Source organism: Dasypus novemcinctus, chromosome 6, assembly GCF_030445035.2.
Source record: "Dasypus novemcinctus isolate mDasNov1 chromosome 6, mDasNov1.1.hap2, whole genome shotgun sequence".
In the NCBI taxonomy this organism is placed as follows: Eukaryota; Metazoa; Chordata; class Mammalia; order Cingulata; family Dasypodidae; genus Dasypus; species Dasypus novemcinctus.
This window is the reverse complement of record NC_080678.1, coordinates 82,933,163-82,950,846: the sequence shown is the minus strand read 5'-3', so window position 1 is coordinate 82,950,846 and position 17,684 is coordinate 82,933,163. Positions and strand designations below refer to the sequence as shown.

At 54.8% G+C, this 17,684-nt stretch overlaps 1 protein-coding gene across 1 annotated transcript in view; it reads left to right on the top strand.

The window, feature by feature from the left end:
- Positions 1-12,972: 12,972 nt before the first annotated feature.
- The window catches only part of CAMK2G (calcium/calmodulin dependent protein kinase II gamma), a 52,787-nt gene continuing 48,075 nt past the window's right edge, over positions 12,973-17,684 (top strand). Inside the window, 2 exon segments of the mRNA XM_071215854.1 lie at positions 12,973-13,116; positions 14,519-14,589. Coding sequence (XP_071071955.1) covers positions 13,052-13,116; positions 14,519-14,589 — 136 coding nt within the window. The 5' untranslated portion in view covers positions 12,973-13,051.

The following is a 17,684-nucleotide window of genomic DNA, read 5'->3' as shown; positions in this document are numbered from 1 at the left end:
ATGCACTTGAAGCCTTGTCTCAGGGTCTGCTTTGGAGGAGAAACCAACTGCAGGGCAACAAAATGTGAAGAAATGTTTGAAATCTGTACTTTCTACAGAAGAACTTTCCAACTGAAAAATCCCTCTGCATGCCAGTAAACACCACTCTGGCGGCAGGACTTGGCCAGCAGACCATCTGTTTGGGATTCCTGACCTAAACTAAGACTTTATCTGTCCTTCTTGTGGTGATCACCAAGGAAAGGAAGACGCACACTTACGAAGGAAATGTGCTGAAGGAAGAGTTGGATGAGAAAGTTCTAAGGTGGAGACTCAAACTTTGTGGAAACGGCTGCCTAAAAAGGGGGAATTGGCTAAGAGCTCAGCAAGGCTCCGTGCTGCTGCTCGTGGCTCCCCCGCGCCTCAGGCTGCACGCCTCCTCTTTAAATCTAGCCTCACTGCCGCCGTTCCCACCAGGCAAATCGCGTGGAGGTCCCACGGGAAGTCGCAGGGCAGAGCCTGGCCCAGCAGCTGGCAGAGCAGGGAGGCACCGCAGCCAAACTCGTTCTGCAGCTGGAGTGGCAAGCCAGGGCCTGCTGGCTGCAGGAGGGCGTCAGACCCTCCTGGCGCTCAGTTCCACAGGTCTCCCTGGGGCCACAGTGACAGGATCTTAGCCCCCTCGTGGCCCGAGGACAGGCCCCGAGAGTGTTGGCAAGAGGGCCGGTTGGGGGAGCAGTGAGCCCCCTTCCCCAGCATCTGCAGCCAAGCCAGCTTTCTAGGTAGTCATCGGATTCACCCACCCAAAGTGCTGACGGGAGGCATTGTCATCCTGATGCTGCCTAAACCAAGACGGCCGAGGCCCCGGAGGCTGGAGCGCTGCACCTGGCTGGGACGCCCAGACAGGCCCAGGGCTGCCGGGCAGCACCTTCCACCTCCAGCCTGGTCTCCAGCGGGGTTGGTAGAGCCTGTGCTATTTTAGGGCCTGTTGTCATCCCTGCGGGCAAACTGGTCTGGAGGAGCCTGATCAGAGCAAAAGAACTGGTTTCACAGAGCTGGGCGCGGGGGCAGCGCTTCCCAGCGTTGCCACCGGAGTGCCGGGCAGAGGAGCCCTGTGTCGGTGCTGCGGGGGCTCGGGACTGAGCTAGGGTTTCAGCACTGGCTTCGGAGTGACTTGTCAGACAAAGGAGACGAGGAAGAGGACTTTGAGGTTCAGGGGCCAGCGGCTATAATTCCTGTCTCCGGTAGTCATGACAATAATAATACCTTATTATGAAAGTGCTTTATAGTTTACAAGGTACCTTTAGACATCATCTCACTTCATCCCTACTGCTGCTGAGGTGGGCAGATAATAGCAGTTCCACCTTAGAGATAAGGAATCTAAGTCTCAGCAAAAGTAAGTGATTTGCCCAAGGCTTAAGAAAGTAGCATAACAGGGACTGACTCAACTGCAGAAGGGGTTTGGGAGCCTAGAACCACAAATCTAGAGGTCTTGGGGGAAGAAGGGAATGACGGGAGCCCTGGCCTTCTGTCGGTCACCGTGGGAAACGTGGGGTCTCATGGAGCTGCGGCCCGAGCAGGTGGGCCCACCCCAGAGCCTGTTGGTGGTCTGTCACTGCAGGGCGATCACAGGGGGCTCAAGGCAGCTCCCTCTCCTCTCCCGGCTGGTGGATGGAAAGGGTTTTTCTGTTCCCCTCCTGCCACCCCCTGAGTCAGCTCTCTGGCGTTGCCCTGGCTTGTCCTGGGCTCCACGCCCAGGCAGTGAGGAGGCCCTGGCAGATGGCCCGGGGAGCGCTGCCGTCTGAACGCCAGTCGGGTCCCAGTGGAGACCACCTTCCCAGGGGCAGCCGGCGACAGCTGCATTGGGGGCTGGGGCCTGTGGGTGCAGGTGGTGCTCCTTGGACGTCCTGGCACTGGAGCTGTCTGGAGAGCGGGCATCCACCTTTACCTAAGGGTTGAGCACCAAGAAGGGGACGCGGGGCATAAAAGACACTTTAGAGCCTTTGGCCGAGCCAGCCTCCCATCCCAGGGCCCTGCTTGGGTTTCTGGGCTCATCCAAATAGCTGGGAGGGGATGGCTTTTGAAGAGAAGAGAGGAGAAGAGAGCCAAGGCTCCAGCCGAGAGCAACTTCAGCTCTTTCTGGGACTCTGACTCAGAGGCTGCTTCCAGGAATGTTGAGCACGTGGGCCTCTGAGACCCCCATCCAGACAGAATGGAACAAACAGCTGGGGCGTGGGGGACTTTTCTTCCTTCTCCGCCTTCCAGGAAACCCCATCTCAGGGCAAGTCCAGGGCTCAAGTGCAAGGCCTGGTGACCTCCTTCAGGAACGAAGGCCTCACACACCCCCCAAACAACCAGCCGCCCAGCTCTGGGATCTTTACCCCAGCACTGCCGGACTGCAGCAACCAATTTGCACTTATCAAAATGCTGCATTGCATGGGTGATTCTCTCTGTCCCTCTTTCTATCTTATCTCCCAAAGTTGTTGTCACTTCCTTCATCTCATGCTTCTGGGTCAAAAGACAGTGCCTCCAAACAGAACATTCATTTGATGAATTATTTTGCTGACTGACTGAAAATCTGAAAAAAAGGAATAAAGAAGGCAAAGAGAAATAAGGGAGAAAATAAAGCATTCTGGGTTACACCCCCAAGTCTGGGCAATCTGCAGAGCTCCAGGCCACTTGGAGAAAGAGAAAAGCTTTAGCCAGGTAGCCCAGCACTCCTTCACCCTCTGCACCCATCCAACCTAAGACACCCTCGGATTAGCCAGGAGGCACTGGGCATCCTTCTACTTCCAGAGAGGAGGGGACTGTGCGGCAATTCTCTGCAGGGAAAGGTACTTTTCTCTGCCTCTAGCCTTTAATTTCTCTAAAGCAGGTAGCTATCCCAGTGAAATGAGATGCAATCCAATCCTAGAACGGAAATCACGACCCCAACATATCACACTAGACAATAATTTCAGGTTTAGTTGCCTGCATAGCTGTTAGAGAGTAAGCCCTGGGAGGGCAGGAACGGAGTCTGAGTTGTTTGTCGAGTTAGTCCCAGGCCTTAGCAACCCGGCGTGGCACACGGCAGGTGCTCGGGAACGTGCTTGACCCACATTTGTTGATTTGGCTAATTGAGGTGCATCTGGAAACTGCCAGGACGCTCCTGCTATCTAGCTGTCATCAGCAACTTTTATTCTGGAGGTAACTCATACCAGTCCTGAGGAATGGAAGAAACCCACAGGCTGTCCCTGGGACCGTGGGTTATAGGACGGTCTCCGTGTTGGAAAGGACTCCTGGGGTGGGGTCAGCTGAGGAAACGGGCAGCCCGCTTAGAGCTCTAAAATCAGGCCCATGGCGGCCTCTAGTGGAAAAGTGGGATCACTGCCCTTTAGGGCAGAGGCTCCCCGCATCTCAAGGTTCTCCGTGCTCCAGCCCAGGGCCCAGAACATTCAAGATGCCGCCACCAGGTAGATCACTAGACGGTATCAAAGCAGCAGGCCAGCCACGCACAGGCCGATCCATTTGAAAGCACCCACTATATACGGGACATTGTGCTCTGCAGAAAGCTCAGAGGAGAGGGGAGGAGATGTCGGAAGAAGACAAGGGCTCTGTCTTTAAAGAACTTACTATCTAATTGAGAAGGCAAAACTGAAATCCAAGAAAAGCTAACAGCAAGCCCGTAATCGGGTGCCAAACATTTCAAGGGCTGGTAGAGCTTATGGAATCGGTGCCGCCTCCCAGTCTCAGTTTCCTCATCTGTAAAACGGGGATACTAAAACTTATCTTGCTGAGTTGTAATGAAGACTAAAATAAAAGGATGGGGAGAAAATATGACATTATTGTTGTGGTGGTTGTTATTCAAGTAATCTGTGTTCTTCATAAATAAAATTAGAAAACACGTTAAGGAAGGAAAAAAAAGTCACATTAATCCCACTCTCCAGATATAACCGTTGACCTAATGGTGCACATCCTTAAGCATGCTGGGCACGGCTGCCCAGGCAGGGCCATTCTGGGAGTGGAATAAAATCACAGGGTCGACTAGAGTTATGGAGGGTCTTGGAAGTTATACATAAGTGTTCATACGCGATTCTACAGGAAACAGCATTTCAGCTAAGAAGTGACCTCCTGAAAATCTCTGCCCATCTGTTCACCATAGCAGAGGGTACTGGACTGACCACTCCATATGAAACAGCTCCCCTTTCACTCTTATCTCCGTTCCTGCTTCAGCTGTGTTCATAACACATATCACCTCCCGACATAGTAAATATTTATTTGGTGCTTTATTGTTTGTCCCTTTCACCAGAAGTTAAGCTTCCCTAGAGTAGGGGCATCATCTGTTTTGTTCACTGCTGTATCCCCAGCCCTGAGACAGTACCCTGAAAAAGAGTAGGTCTTCAATTAATATTTCTTGAATGAACGATGGATAAATGATTGAAAGAGGAATATAAAATAGAATCAGTAAAGTGAGGAGGAAGATGACTGCTGTGACTCTAGAGGGTAAAGTAGACCTAGCTTAGGATGGTAGAAGGGAAATGGAAAGGAAGTGAAAGATACAAGGATATTTAAAGGGGCACATAGGTGGATGTTGGTTACTAATGGCAGATAAGATGATGGTAATAACAAATATGATGATTTAGCATCAGGCATTGAGCCATGCACCTACGAGTACTAACATTTTGTTGTTATAATAACCCTGTAGTGAATGTCATTCATCTTTATTTTACGGATGAGGAACAAGAAACTCAGGGTGTGTGCGTAACTTGCTCAAGGTGGCACAACTGGTGTTAAGTGGCAGAGCCAGAGGGCAAACCCAGCTCTGCCCTCTAAATGAGATAAGGGATGAATCAAAGTTGATTCCAAAATTCCTTTTTTTAAAAATTTATTTATTTCTCCCCATCCCTCATTGTTCGCATTTGCTGTGTCTGTTCATCTTCTTTCTAGGAGGCACTGGGAACCAAACCCAGGACCTCCCATATGGGAGAGAGGCACCTAATCGCTTGAGCACCTCTGCTCCTTGCTTTGCTGTATATCTCATTATGTTTTCGTCCTTGTGTCTCTTGTTGCATCATCCTGTTGCATCAGCTTGCCATACCTGCTCATTGCATCAACTCTCTGTCTCACTCGTCTTCTTCAGGAGGCACCAGGGACCTCCCATGTGGTAGGCAGGAGCTCAATTGCTTGAGCCACATCCATTTCCCTGATTCCAAAATTCTGAACCTAGGTCTCTGACAGAATGGTTATATCACTGTCAGAGCCAAGGGAGCTGGGGGGAAAAAACTGGCTGGGGGTAAGGGTGGGGAGGATGGCAATGACAATAGGTATAGTCATATTTGTTTAGCCCTTAGTACATGCAAGATGCTATTTTATCTTTATTTACCATCAATAATTTGCTCTTGAACTTGAAACACGGATTTAAAGACAGTGGTCTCCAGAGGTTCTGAGGGGAGGGAGAGGGAAGGATAGGTATAACATGGGGCATTTGGGGGACACTGGAATTGTTCTGCATGACATTGAAATGACAGGTACAAACCACTATACATTTTGTCAAAACCTATAAAGTTGTGCGGTGCAAAGTGTAAACCTTAATGTAAATTACAGACCATACTTAGTAGCAATGCTTCAATATGTGTTCATCAATTGTAACAAATGTACCACACTAAAGAAAGATGTTGTTAATGGGGGTAAATGTGGGAGGGGGAGGGGTGAGTTATATGGGAATCCCCTATATTTTCGATGTAACATTTATGTAATCTAAAGCTTCTTTAAAGGGAAGTGGACATGGCTCAACTGATAGAGCGTCTGCCTACCATATGGGAGGGTCGAGGATTAGATACCCAGGACCTCCTGACCCATGTGGTGAGCTGGCCCACTTGCAGAGCTGCCGCATGCAAGGAGTGCCATGCCATGCAGGGGCACCCCCACGTGGGAATGCCCCACGTGCAAGGAGAGCTGCCCTGCGTGAAAAAAAGCACAGTCCACCCAGGAGTGGCACCACACACACGGAGAGGTGACACAACAAAAAAGAGACACAGTTTCCCATGGCGATGAGGGTCCAAGTGGACACAGAAGAACACACAGCAAGTGGACACAGAGAGCAGACAACCGGGAGTGGGGGGGGATAAGTAAAAAATAGATCTTAAAAAAATTTTTTTATATAAAGAAAAAAAATTACTTGCTTCTCATAAAATCCTATGAGGTAGATACTATTATTATTTCCCATTTTGCAGGTGAGAAAACTGAGGTGCAGATAAGTTACAAAACTTGCTAGTGAGAGGTAGAGCCTGGATTTGACTTCAGGGCTCCTAACCACTATGTTATTCTACCTCTTAATTTGATTAATTTGAATTTGGGTCATGTTGAATGGAGGTGGACAGCCGGACATTCAAGTGGGAAAGTCTGGTTGACAAACATCTGGATTACAGATCTGGGACGTAAAAACCTCTGGGCCTGTCCTGGAGTTCAGAAAATTTGGCTTTGGAGCTTCTCGAGGCCCTTTCCTGGCTGGCCTGTAAGCCACGCCAGTCAGATATTATTTATATCTAGCCGATCCCTTGGCCTGTTTCTCCCCCTCCACACCCTCCCCTCCAGCTCACCTGACCTCCCAGTTTTCCCAAACAGCTGCCAAGTCCTCAGTGCCTCAGAGACTGATTCACGCTCTCTCCTCCACTAGCCTTGCCGCCTCACCGCCACCTCCATTTGCCAACAATCTTTGCCTCCTTCCATCTCTTCTATTAGATCTTTTCTCATTTTCTTTCACTGATCTGATTACTTCCCCCTCTAAAAGGCCCACAGTGCTTTGATTCTACCTTCCACACTTTTTTATTGAGCACCTACTAGGCACCAGGGACTCTTTAGACCTTGGGGGTATCAGGGTAAACACAAATGCACCCAGACACAGCTCTCATGGAGTCCAGAATGCCACAAACACATGTGAAGTTATACTTGGGATGAGCGATTTTAAGAAGGGGTGGGTGGTACTATCGAGCTGTCATTACGGGGACTTGATCCGGTCAAGAAGCCAAGGAAGGCTACCCTGAGAGTGACGCTGGAGGAGAGTACTGGCGGATAGGCAAACAGGGGCGGAGGAGCTCGAGAGGCCACCACTGGTGCAAAGATGCAGAGGCTGACTCTGGTACTAACATCTAGTCTTGTATGGTCACTTTTTGTCGTGCTTGTCTCCTTGATTCCCGGGGAGTAAAGCTCTAAAGCTTCTTCAAGGCAGGTCCTGCTTCCGGCCCGTCTTTGCCCTGTAGGATTTAGGCCTGCGGCTTGCCCAGGGCAGGGAGATACTTGTCTAATTGGCCTGAGCATGGAGGTAGCCTTCCTGGGACCTGTGGAATTTGGGGCTACAGCAGGAACACTAGGGCGGTGGTGGCCCGAGGTGGTATTTCACGGTTAGGGCCTCTAGGTCCTGTTCTCCAGTGCCCCCCCTGACCCACGCCCCTCTGGCCACTCCAGCCTTCCTGCTGCCCCTTGGCTACCCTGTGGCCATCCCCTCACAGGCCTTTGCACTGCTGTTCCTTCCCCCAGGAATGCCTCCACCCTGACCTTGGACTCATCACTGAGGTCTCCCTTAGAAGCAGCCACGTCTGAGCGCCTCAGTTCAAGAAATTCTTGGGAAGTGGATTTGGCTCAACTGATATAGAGCATCTGCCCACCACATGGGAGGTCCAGGGTTCAAACCCCGGGCCTCCTGACCCATGATGAGCTGGCCCACACGCAGTGCTGATGTGCGCAAGGAGCGCCACGCCACACAGGGGTGTCCCCTGCATAGGGGAGCCCCACGTGCAAGGAGTGCGCCCCAAAAGGAGAGCTGCCCAGCATGAAAAAAGTTCAGCCTGTCCAGGCGTGGCACTGCACACACTGAGAGCTGATGCAGCAAGATAATGCAACAGAGACACAGGTTCCCAGTGCTGTTGACAAGAGTACAAGCAGATACAGAAAAACACAGCAAATGGACACAGAAGGCAGACAATTGCGGTGGGGGGGGGGGGTGGCGGGAGAAGGGAATAGGAGAGAACTAAATAAAAAATAAATCTTTAAAAGAAGGAAAAAAAGAGAAATTCTCTACCCCCAATCACTCTCAATCCCCGCTTTCATTTTCTCCGTACAGCTTACTCCAGTCTAAAATCACCTCTGTGCTCGTTGACTGCCTATAAGAATGGAAGCTCCACAAGGACAGGAATTTTGCCTGACTGTTCTCTTCTGTTTCCCAAGGCCTGGCACGTAGGAGGTGCGCGGTAGAATGAATGATAAATGAATGAATATCCTCTCAGAGTAAGTTCCTGGGTTCAGGACTGGAACTGGGGTTAAGATCCCAATGAGCACATCTGAACTGTCCCCCATGCCATGTACAAGCGGCCCCCACACATTCACCGTATCTCTTTCTATTAACTTCCCTTCAAGCGCATCATCCCTGCCCTAACACGTACTAGCTATTTGTCCACTTCAACTTTCTAAACTTTGGCCTCCTCCTCTGTAAAATGGGGCAGTGTGAGGGTTAAAGGAGATAACTCACGGCGAGGGCTTAGCGACCTTGCCTTGCAGGTAGTGAGCGCTCCCTGAGCCCTCTCCGCCGGGGGCTCCCGCCGCTCGCAGCTGCCTGCGCGCCTCCCCAGTGCCCACCAGGGGGCCCCACACGCCGCTCTTCCCGCCCCGGGCGTCCCGCGCGGGCCGGCGGCGGCGGGGGTGACCGGGTCCCCACCTCAGCACCTCCCTTTTGCCTCTGATGACCGCTCTGTCGCCCTTTCACCAGCGCTACCTCCTCGCCCCCAACTATTTCAGTCCCTTGCCCCAATACTTCACTCCGCAAATACCTAGCGAGCGCCGACTGTATGCCAGGCAGTGCGCTGAGAGTCGGGATAACAGGAGAAAGATCCGGTGACCCCGTGCGTACAGGGAGCTCACGGCGGAAGGTGACAGGGAGGGGGCGAGTGGCAGAGACGGTCCTGACCTGGACTTGGGGGGCGGGAAGGCAGGGATCACAGTGCCCTTTGGAACCTTCCCTCCGGCTGGACAAACGGGAAACCCCTCGGCGCCGCGCTCCAAATTCCTGGCGCACTCCTGCAGCTCGCCTGAAGCTCTGCCCTCAGCCCTGCGCACCGCAGGCCCTCGGTTTCTCACACCAGAGGCTACAGCGTTAGGCGACTCCTCTCTGGTTTCAAATGCCTCGCCACTAATGAAAATCTCAGAGTCTTGGAGAGGGGCCATGTCCTCATCACCCCTAACTCTCCAACACTCACAGACTCTCAGAGCTGGAGCGGGCCTCAGAAGCCGCCCGCCCAGTGGGCTTCACCCTTCTTTTTAGCCAAAGGCTCTTTTTTTTTTTTTTAAGATTTATTTATTTCTCTCCCTTTCCTCCCCCTGCCCCCCGCCCCAGTTGTCCATTCTCTGTGTCCATTTGCTGCGTTTGTTGCATGTTCTTTCTTTGTCCTCTTTCTGTTGTCAGCGGCACAGGAATCTGTGTGTCTTTTTGTTGTGTCATCTTGTTGTGTCAGCTCTCCGTGTGCGGAGCCATCCCTGGGCAGGCTGCACTTTCTTTCCCGCAGGATGGCTCTCCTTACGGGGTGCACTCCTTGCACGTGGGGCTCCCCTACGCAGGGGACACCCCTGAGTGGCAGGGCACCCCCTGTGTGCATCAGCATTGCGCATGGGCCAGCTCCACACGGGTCAAGGAGGCCCAGGGTTTGAACCTTGGATCTCCCATGTGGTAGATGGACGCCCTAACCACTGGGCCAAGTCCGCTTCCCCAAAGGCTCTTCTCTTCAACAAAATCTAATGTGGAACTCCAATACATACATTGGGTGGATGCTGGGACATGACTATGTAACCTCTAGGGTTCTGGGGAATAGGAATTGAAAACCCCAGGTGGACACAAGAGTGAATTTCCTTCAGAATTTATTTTATAACATCCCCAACAAGTGGGCAACTATGGTCTCCTTCCAAGGACTTCATACCCCATACTTTCAAATGCCTCACTTAACACCTGCCTCATTTTCTGAAGAGTCAGTAGTTGCATACTCTAAATTTGTGTTCCAGAATTAGGGAGGGATGCTTTTCTCGAGGGGGGGAGCAGCTCCGTGGTGTCCTGTTCAGAGCCTTCCAAGAGGCGGAGCTGCAGAACAAGGAGGGTCCCACCCAGCGGGGCCCCTCCGGGGATTAGCAGGGCATCAATTTCCTGTGTAATTCCCTGTTCCCCATGCTGCGGGCACGGCCTGAGTGCTGGCGCTGCCCAGGGGACGGGCTGCAGCCGGAACAGCGCAGCCTGCAGACCCCGGGAGGTTGCCATAGATACTGAAACGCAGGGAGCTGGTGAGCTCGTCATTATTTATGTGTATCTTCCTTCTAATTGCTGTGGGGTAGCCGGAGGTGGTGTGGGTGGGTGCTTCAGCAGTGGTGCTCAAGGAGGGTGTGTGTGAGTGCGTTTGTGTGTACACACAGAGGAGCCCAGAGGGTGCTCCCAAACATCTGAGCCAGTTGAGAGAAGTCGTGAGGGAAGGAAGGAGAAGTGAGGTAGACAGAGAGAGGAAAAAGGAGAGAATGGAGTGCGTTTCTAATTGCCTGAGTCCTGATCGTCCACCCTATTTGGATGTTTTGCAAAGTAAGAGGCAGCGCCAAGCACACAGTAGGCAATTGGTAACTCTTTGTTGAAAGGCAGCAAGCTCCACTTACATGGTCCTGGGAGCCCTGCCCAAGGCTTCACCCCAATATTCTTCTCATCACACTGCCCAGAGAGTCCATGCAAAATGGTTGCCCTGAAATCGCCAGCGTGGACCCCTCACCCTCAGTGAGCGGATGTCCCCCCTCAGGGCAGGCAGAAAGGACAGTCAGGGTTGCAGTCCTGGTTTCTATTTTCCCCTGGGATTCGCTCGGGGCCTTCCGAGCAGCCCGAGCCTGTGCTTGTTCTGACCTCGCCCGCCCGTCTCCTCACTCCACCTCACGTTAACGCATATAAAGTTTCAAGGATCAGCATCTGGAGGTCAGAAACCAAGTCGCCTTGAGCACTGGCTAAGGGCGCGCGCTATGATGAACTGGCATGTGGTCCCCGGAGTCGTGTTCCACAGTTGGGGGCTGCTGCCCCCACAGTGACCAACTGTCACTGCCTTTAAGGTGGATGACCGAAACTCAAGACTTTCTCCCATCCCCATGCTCTCTCCACACTGGGATCAGGGACCTACCTGGCTTTCACCCAGGTGCTCTGAGTTAGGAAGTGGCCTTACTCCCTACCGCTTTACTTCCTGTTGCCCTGGGAAGGGGTGGGGCATGGCGCTCTCTCACCTCTACCTACGCTTAGTCTTGGCCCTCTCTGCCTTCCTCCCAGGAAAGCTGTCAGTGCTTTTCCTTTCCGGCTCCACTCCCTTCTGTTCCCCGAACGTCCCCACTGGGCAGTCTGGTTCTCAACCAGTTCCCAGGGCTGTTGGATAAGGAAGAGAGAGGTGTCCTCCCTGGGAGCTTTGCTCCACCTACCCCCTGGGGGAGGCTGGGACGTCCCTTAGCCTCTCAGCTGCCTCCTCTAGCAGTGCCGAGCCGCTGACAGTGGAGGCCCCAACTCCCAGTGGGCGTCCTGCTGTAATCAAGACTGAGCTGCAGCAGTTGGCACAAGCCCCGCCCTGCCCAGTGGGGGCTGCCCAGTTGCGGCTGGTCCCCCACTCACTCGGGGTACAGCTGCCTGAGCACGTTGGGAACCTGCCCAGCCTGTTTCTCCTCCACCAAGACAGCGGTGATGGTGGGGACAGAGGAAGCGGTGGCAACTCCCTCTGCCGGTGTCCCGAGGAGCCCTTTCATTCCACAAATATTTATTGAGGGTCTGGAGCTGATTATACAATGGTGAACCAAGGAGGCAGAGGCCCTGCCCTATCTGAGCCTACAATTTAGTGAGAAGGCAAATATTAAACAAATAATAATAGCTAACATTCTGATTAGGTACCAGGTACTATTGAAAGCGCTTTATGTGATTCAGTCCATTTAATGCTCACAACCCTCTGTGGTAGGTAGAATTATTCCCAGTTTTCAGATGGGATAACTGAGGCACAGAAAGATTACATGACTTGCCCAAGGTCACACAGCAGGTGGGTGAATTGCCCAGAACTCCAAGCCAGGCAGTCTGACTCGAGTTCACACTTTTAAGAACTGTGCTCCAGTTCTCCTGCTTCTCATACCATAAATGTATCATTAGAAAAAGTGATAAGTGCCTCACGATAAAAGAGTGGGGTGCTCTGGAAGAAAATGAGAATGTTTTCTTCTTTCCACCTGCTCTTTCAACCCCAATGTGCAAATCCTTTTCTAAAGTTTCGCGCTTCATCCCTTTCCATATTTGCTTGAAAGAGAACATTCTCTCATCTCTAAGGTGGGAGCGCAGGGAGGCACAATTCCACCCGCATCCTTGCGCCCGGTCTTCCCTCCTGCCTGGTCTCCCTGATCAAGCTGCGCCTGAAGGGTTTCTCCTAATAATGGCCCTGATGCTTTCTCAAGTCTAGACCACCGTCCGCTCCCCGAGGAAAGGCGGTTGGCAGCTGGCTCTGCGCAGGCTGGGGGCGCCTCCGGAGTGTGCAGCCTGACACGGGCTATTTGACCTTGGCCTTCTGTGCACATCGTGTGAGCCGGGCTGGGGGCTTAGGCCCCCAAGGGCCGGATCCCCCAGGAAGCTCGGTGGTCCAGCCTCCCTGCGCCTCCCCCGACACACGCACGCACCCGCGCGCACCTTCCCGAGCCCATGCAGGGGAGTCCGCCCGGGCACGAGCCCACGGGTCGCAAGCCTTGCGGCTCGGGGCGCGCAGGTGGCCGGCGGCGCGACTCCCCCTCCCCGCCGCTCCCCTGCGCACCCGCCGGGGCCTGGGCGGCTCCCGGGCGGGGCGGGGCCGGCAGCGGGAGGCCCCTCCCCGGGGGCGGTCCGGGGGCCGGGCGGGGGGCCGGCGGGGCTGGAGGCGGGGCGGGCGGGCGCGGGGGTGTCCCTCCCTCCCTCGCTCTCCCCGGTAAAGTCTCGCGGTGCTGCCGGGCTCAGCCCCGTCTCCTCCTCTTGCTCCTCGGCCGGGCGGCGGTGACTGTGCACCGACGTCGGCGCGGGCTGCACCGCCGCGCCCGCGCGCCCGCCAGCATGGCCACCACCGCCACCTGCACCCGCTTCACCGACGACTACCAGCTCTTCGAGGAGCTCGGCAAGTACGGCCCGCCCGCCGCCGCCGCGGCCCCCCCGCCCTGCCCCGCCGCCCCGGCACTCTGCGGCTCCTCGCCCCGCCCCCCGGCCCTGCACCGGCCGCTGCAGCGCCCCCTCGGCCCACCCCACCCCCAGCCTTTCCCGCCCGCCGCCTCCGGGGCGCCCTCTGCCCCAGCCCCGTGCCCCGCAGTCCCCTCCGCGCCCTGCAGCAGCTGCTCGGACTGCTGCACCCCGCGCTGCCTCGGGGACTGCAGCCTCCGGACCGCTCCTGGGCGCCCTCCAGCCCCGCCCCTCCCGCACCCTTCAGGCGCTCCCCCCTTGCCGACCCGGCCTGCTCGTAGTCCCCTCCTCACCCCGCTCTGGCCCCTGGCCCCGTGTCCTACGCGCCTGGCACTCAAGACCCTCCCCGGCCCTGCAGCCCCAAGCCCGCTGCGGTGCCCGGGTGTGGGGGCATGTGGGGTGCCCGGCCCCGCCCCCCCCCTCCCCGGCTAGTGCAGCTTCCAGGATCCCAGCCCCACTGCTGGGCAGTGCTGCGGCACCCCCGTCCCCTCCCCCCATCCCTGCAGTGGTCCCGGGAGCCGCGCGCCGCAGCCGCCGCATCCCCCTCCCCTCCGCGCTGAGCTGGCCTCTGCAGCAGCCCGGGCCCCCCCCCACCCCCACCCGCGGCGCGGAGCCCGGCCACTGCAGCCCCCGCCCTGCCCGCCCCCCTAGACGCTTCCAGAGCTGGAGAGTGCAAGCTCCCATTTGGGGGGGCGCGGGGCGTAGGGGGAAATTATCACGGGGAAGGGGAGCTGTTGACGTCTGAGACCCTGTCTGTGCCCCCGCTTTCCCTGCTGTCAGTTGAGCCGGGATGCAGTTGGCTGAAGCCCGTTGGGAGGGGGGAGGTTGAGCCTCACCTTCCACCATGGATGACGGAGATTTCTCTCTCTGGGGTTTGCACCCTCTTTCTTATCTCTCCCTCAACTACTGCTGCTGAGAGAAGGGCAGGGGCCCTCTGTTCCCTTCTCTCTCCTGCTTGTCTTGGTCGGGACTGCAGGGCTAACAGTGAGATGCAGCAGGTGTGTGTTTTAAGCATCGCCCACCAGCTCCCAATGTGCAGCCTGCGATGGGGCTGCTGCTGGGCCCAGACTAGACGGCAGGGTGGAAATGGGGTGGCACTGCTCCCCACACTTGTTCAGGGTCGTGAGTGACCACATCCTCCTGCCTTAGGCTGGATGGCGGTGGTCACGCTGCAGGTGTGTGTGTGTGTGTGTGCGCGCGCGTGTGTGTGTGTAATTTTGACTCAAGGTTTGATGATGAGAGCATCCCTGCCCTCAGACTTGAAGTGTGTCTGTGTCACTCTGCCCTGCTCTGTGTCCCAGTTCTTTTCCCTTCTCCCTCCAGGGGTGCTTTCTCTGTGGTCCGCAGGTGTGTGAAGAAAACCTCCACGCAGGAGTATGCAGCAAAAATCATCAATACCAAGAAGTTGTCTGCCCGGGGTGAGTGTTCCCCAGCTTGGCATCTCCCCGGGGCAAGTCTCCAAGGGTCGTGGCTTCTTCGGAAGGTGCTCTGGGGCCTAGGGGTTGTGTGTTTTAGCATTTGGAGAAGAGTTGGACTTTCAGGGTGGGTGGACTTGGAAGCCAGACTAAGAGTGGCATTGGGAGCTGGACGTGCTCAGACAGAACGACGAGGGCCATGTAAGAGATGTAGGTGGCCGCGCGGAGGAGCGGTCCCCGAGGGCTCAAGGGAACTTTGTCTTTAGGGTGGTGGGGGATACAGAGGGTAGTGGGCAGTTCAGAATGGAGGGCTCTTAATTTGGGGCAGTTCAGAATGGAGAGCCCCTCCTTCGGGGCAGTGGTAGCTACTCCAGGCCCATCCAGATCCCTGTGTCCCAGTAGTGACTTAGGATGGAAATGCAGTAAGTGAGCAGCTCTGGTAAATCCAGCCTCCCCCTGCCCACCAGGCGGCAGAACAGACTCCCAAGGGAAAGAATCTGTAAACATCAGGGTAGGCTGTTACTGACAAGGGCTCCTTGGGAACAAATCCTGCCAGATGATCTTGATTGTTTTTTTGATCAAATTACAAAGTTGGTGGTGCAGCAGCAGATGCAATCTGTCCTGGGTGGAGGGTGATGCCTCACAGCCTGGAACCCCCGGTGGCTTGGTCTGGGTGGGAGCAGCACTGCCTCGGGCCTGAGGGGCATGGATGGCCCTGGCCTTGGATAGCAGGGGAGGTCCTGGCCTCGGAGCCCGGCTTGTGAGAATCTCCCAAGCACCTGAAGCCAGGAGGGTCGGGCCCTGGCTTTCACACCTAGAAGGTATACTTCCTGAACCTGTATTGGGTGCTTGCCAAACTCACCTCATCTGATAGGTGTCCACCCAGCAAAGTGCTCTGTGAACAGGTCTGGCAAGTAAGGAGGTATGGGTCGGGTCACAAGGGCTCCAGGTGCAGCCAGGGGACAAAGGTTATGGGACTCAGAGAAAGGAATCAGGGCTGGGCAATGAGATACCTAAATCCGTTAGGAGCCAAGATAAATGCCCTGGCATTTTTGTGGCCTGTGGCGAGATGGAAATCTCTGGCCTAGGAGATAGTGAGATGCCCCCAGGCACTAGGAGAAACTGTAAAATTCCACAGAGCCGACAGTGGGCCTCTGTCTGGTTGGCGGCTGTTCTGGGACCTTTTCGGCAGGCTGCGTTGGCAGGCTGCGTTGTGCCACCTGGCTGGGAGGGTCTCTGACCGTTCCCATGAGCAGGGCTTACCTTACTGTCTCCCACTCAGCCCCCGTCGCTTGCCGTTATGTACATTGGCTATAAAGTTGTTTGTTTTCTTTCTCTTGGTACCTTGAGTCTGAGGCAATGGTTGCCATAGAGATGTGTGGATGGTCGGATGCTCTCCTCCCCTCCGGGAGATGGGGGCGATGTGGGCTGGGGTCCCTGGCAGACATCCTCTGGTCAAGGGTGGAGGGTGCAGGCAGGCATGGGGGTTTGAGAATGGATACTCCCCAGCAGCATCAAAAATGGGGCTGTTGTCTGGTGTCCCCGTCAGTGATGCAATGCTTTGCTTGCCTCTTCCCACCAGTGTCCTCGCATGCAGGGGTGGGGGAGGAAGAGGCAGGTGGGAGCCAAATTCTGGGATGTGAGATAGCCTGGTCTGGTGACTGGAGCTGCCTGCTTGGGGCTTTCATTTTCCTATGACTTCCCTGCCCACCTGAACTTCCCTCTCCCTTCCTCACCCACCTTTTCCCTTGCCGGTCTCTCCCAAACATAGTCTTTCTTTCCCTGCCCAATTTGGACGGGGTTTGATTTCTCTTTGATTTGGTTCCTCGAGAGGAGGATTCTTGAATAGGATCATATGTTCCAGACAGTAACTCCCCCCGTCTGGAGATGGTTCTCCCAAGACTGGGGCTCTTCAGTGTGGCTTGTGTGCCAGGTTACTTTGGGACAGAGGCCTGGTCCTGGCTGATAGGCACAGATGCCCGGAAGAGGGGTCAGGAACGAGTGAGTGCCAGCAGTGGTGGGAGGTGGGAGAGTGGGAGAGTGTTGTCATGGAGATGGAGAGATGGAGGGGGGGCTGTGCTGTAGGGGTGGGCCCGGGGGCATGTCAACTCCCGGGGAGGGTTGGGCTAGGGTAGCCACTGCGCTGGTGCCCGTGGAGTTAGAGAGTGCAGGCCGTGGCTTTCCTGCAACCTCTCAGTTTACGCTGTATATTTTATAAAGGTGCAGCGGCTGGGGCTGGGTTTCACTCATCGCTGTCTGTCTGTCTAGGGCCCCGCAGGTGTTGGATTTCTGTGTCTGGGTATGTGGTGGGCCCACCAGGGTCACCCATGAGGATCCGAAGGGGCTTGCTGTGTTTGCTAAGCTCCCTGCCTGTTTTCTGTCTTGTTTGTGATTCTCTGCACTGCAAACTCCAAGGAAAGAAAGAGGGTCTTGAGCAGCTTCTCCTTGGCCTCAGGGGTGAGGGGGCCCAGGAGGCAGGGGAGTCAGATGTGGCTGGGAAGCCTTTGGTCTGTCGTTTCTTGTCGTCGTGGTCTCAGACGCCCCACCTCGTAGGTGGTTCACGTGGATGTACACTGAGCTGCCGGCCTGTCTGCCTAAAGTCACTGAAAGGCACATAACGTCACTCCATTTGCTTCATAAAAGCGGTAGATGTGGAGTTGGGGCTCTTCACCGAGCCCAGGGTTCCAAGCTTAGCTCCACTAGGCCGAAGGAAGCATTTAAAATAGGCTTGGATGCAGGAGCTAGTGGGCCAGGTGATGGCAACGATAAGTCGTTATTTTAAGATTTAAGAGCACTCCCTCCAAGGAGCCTGAGCCCTTATGTCTTTTTTTATTTTTAAATCTTCATATTCCCTCCTTATCTTTATTCATATGCATACAGATTTTCACCTCATGGAGCATAAAATTTTATATCCTGCTTTCTTCGCTTATATCCAAAGCATTTTCTCATATTGCTACAGTTGAAGGGCAAATGGTCCTTTCACTCTTCCGTATAGTTTAGGATTTATCCTTGAAACTGGGAGGATCATAAGAAACCTCTGGATTTGGAACATTCATCTTGATTCGTGTTGCTTTCACTAAGGTGGATGTTGGAGTAAT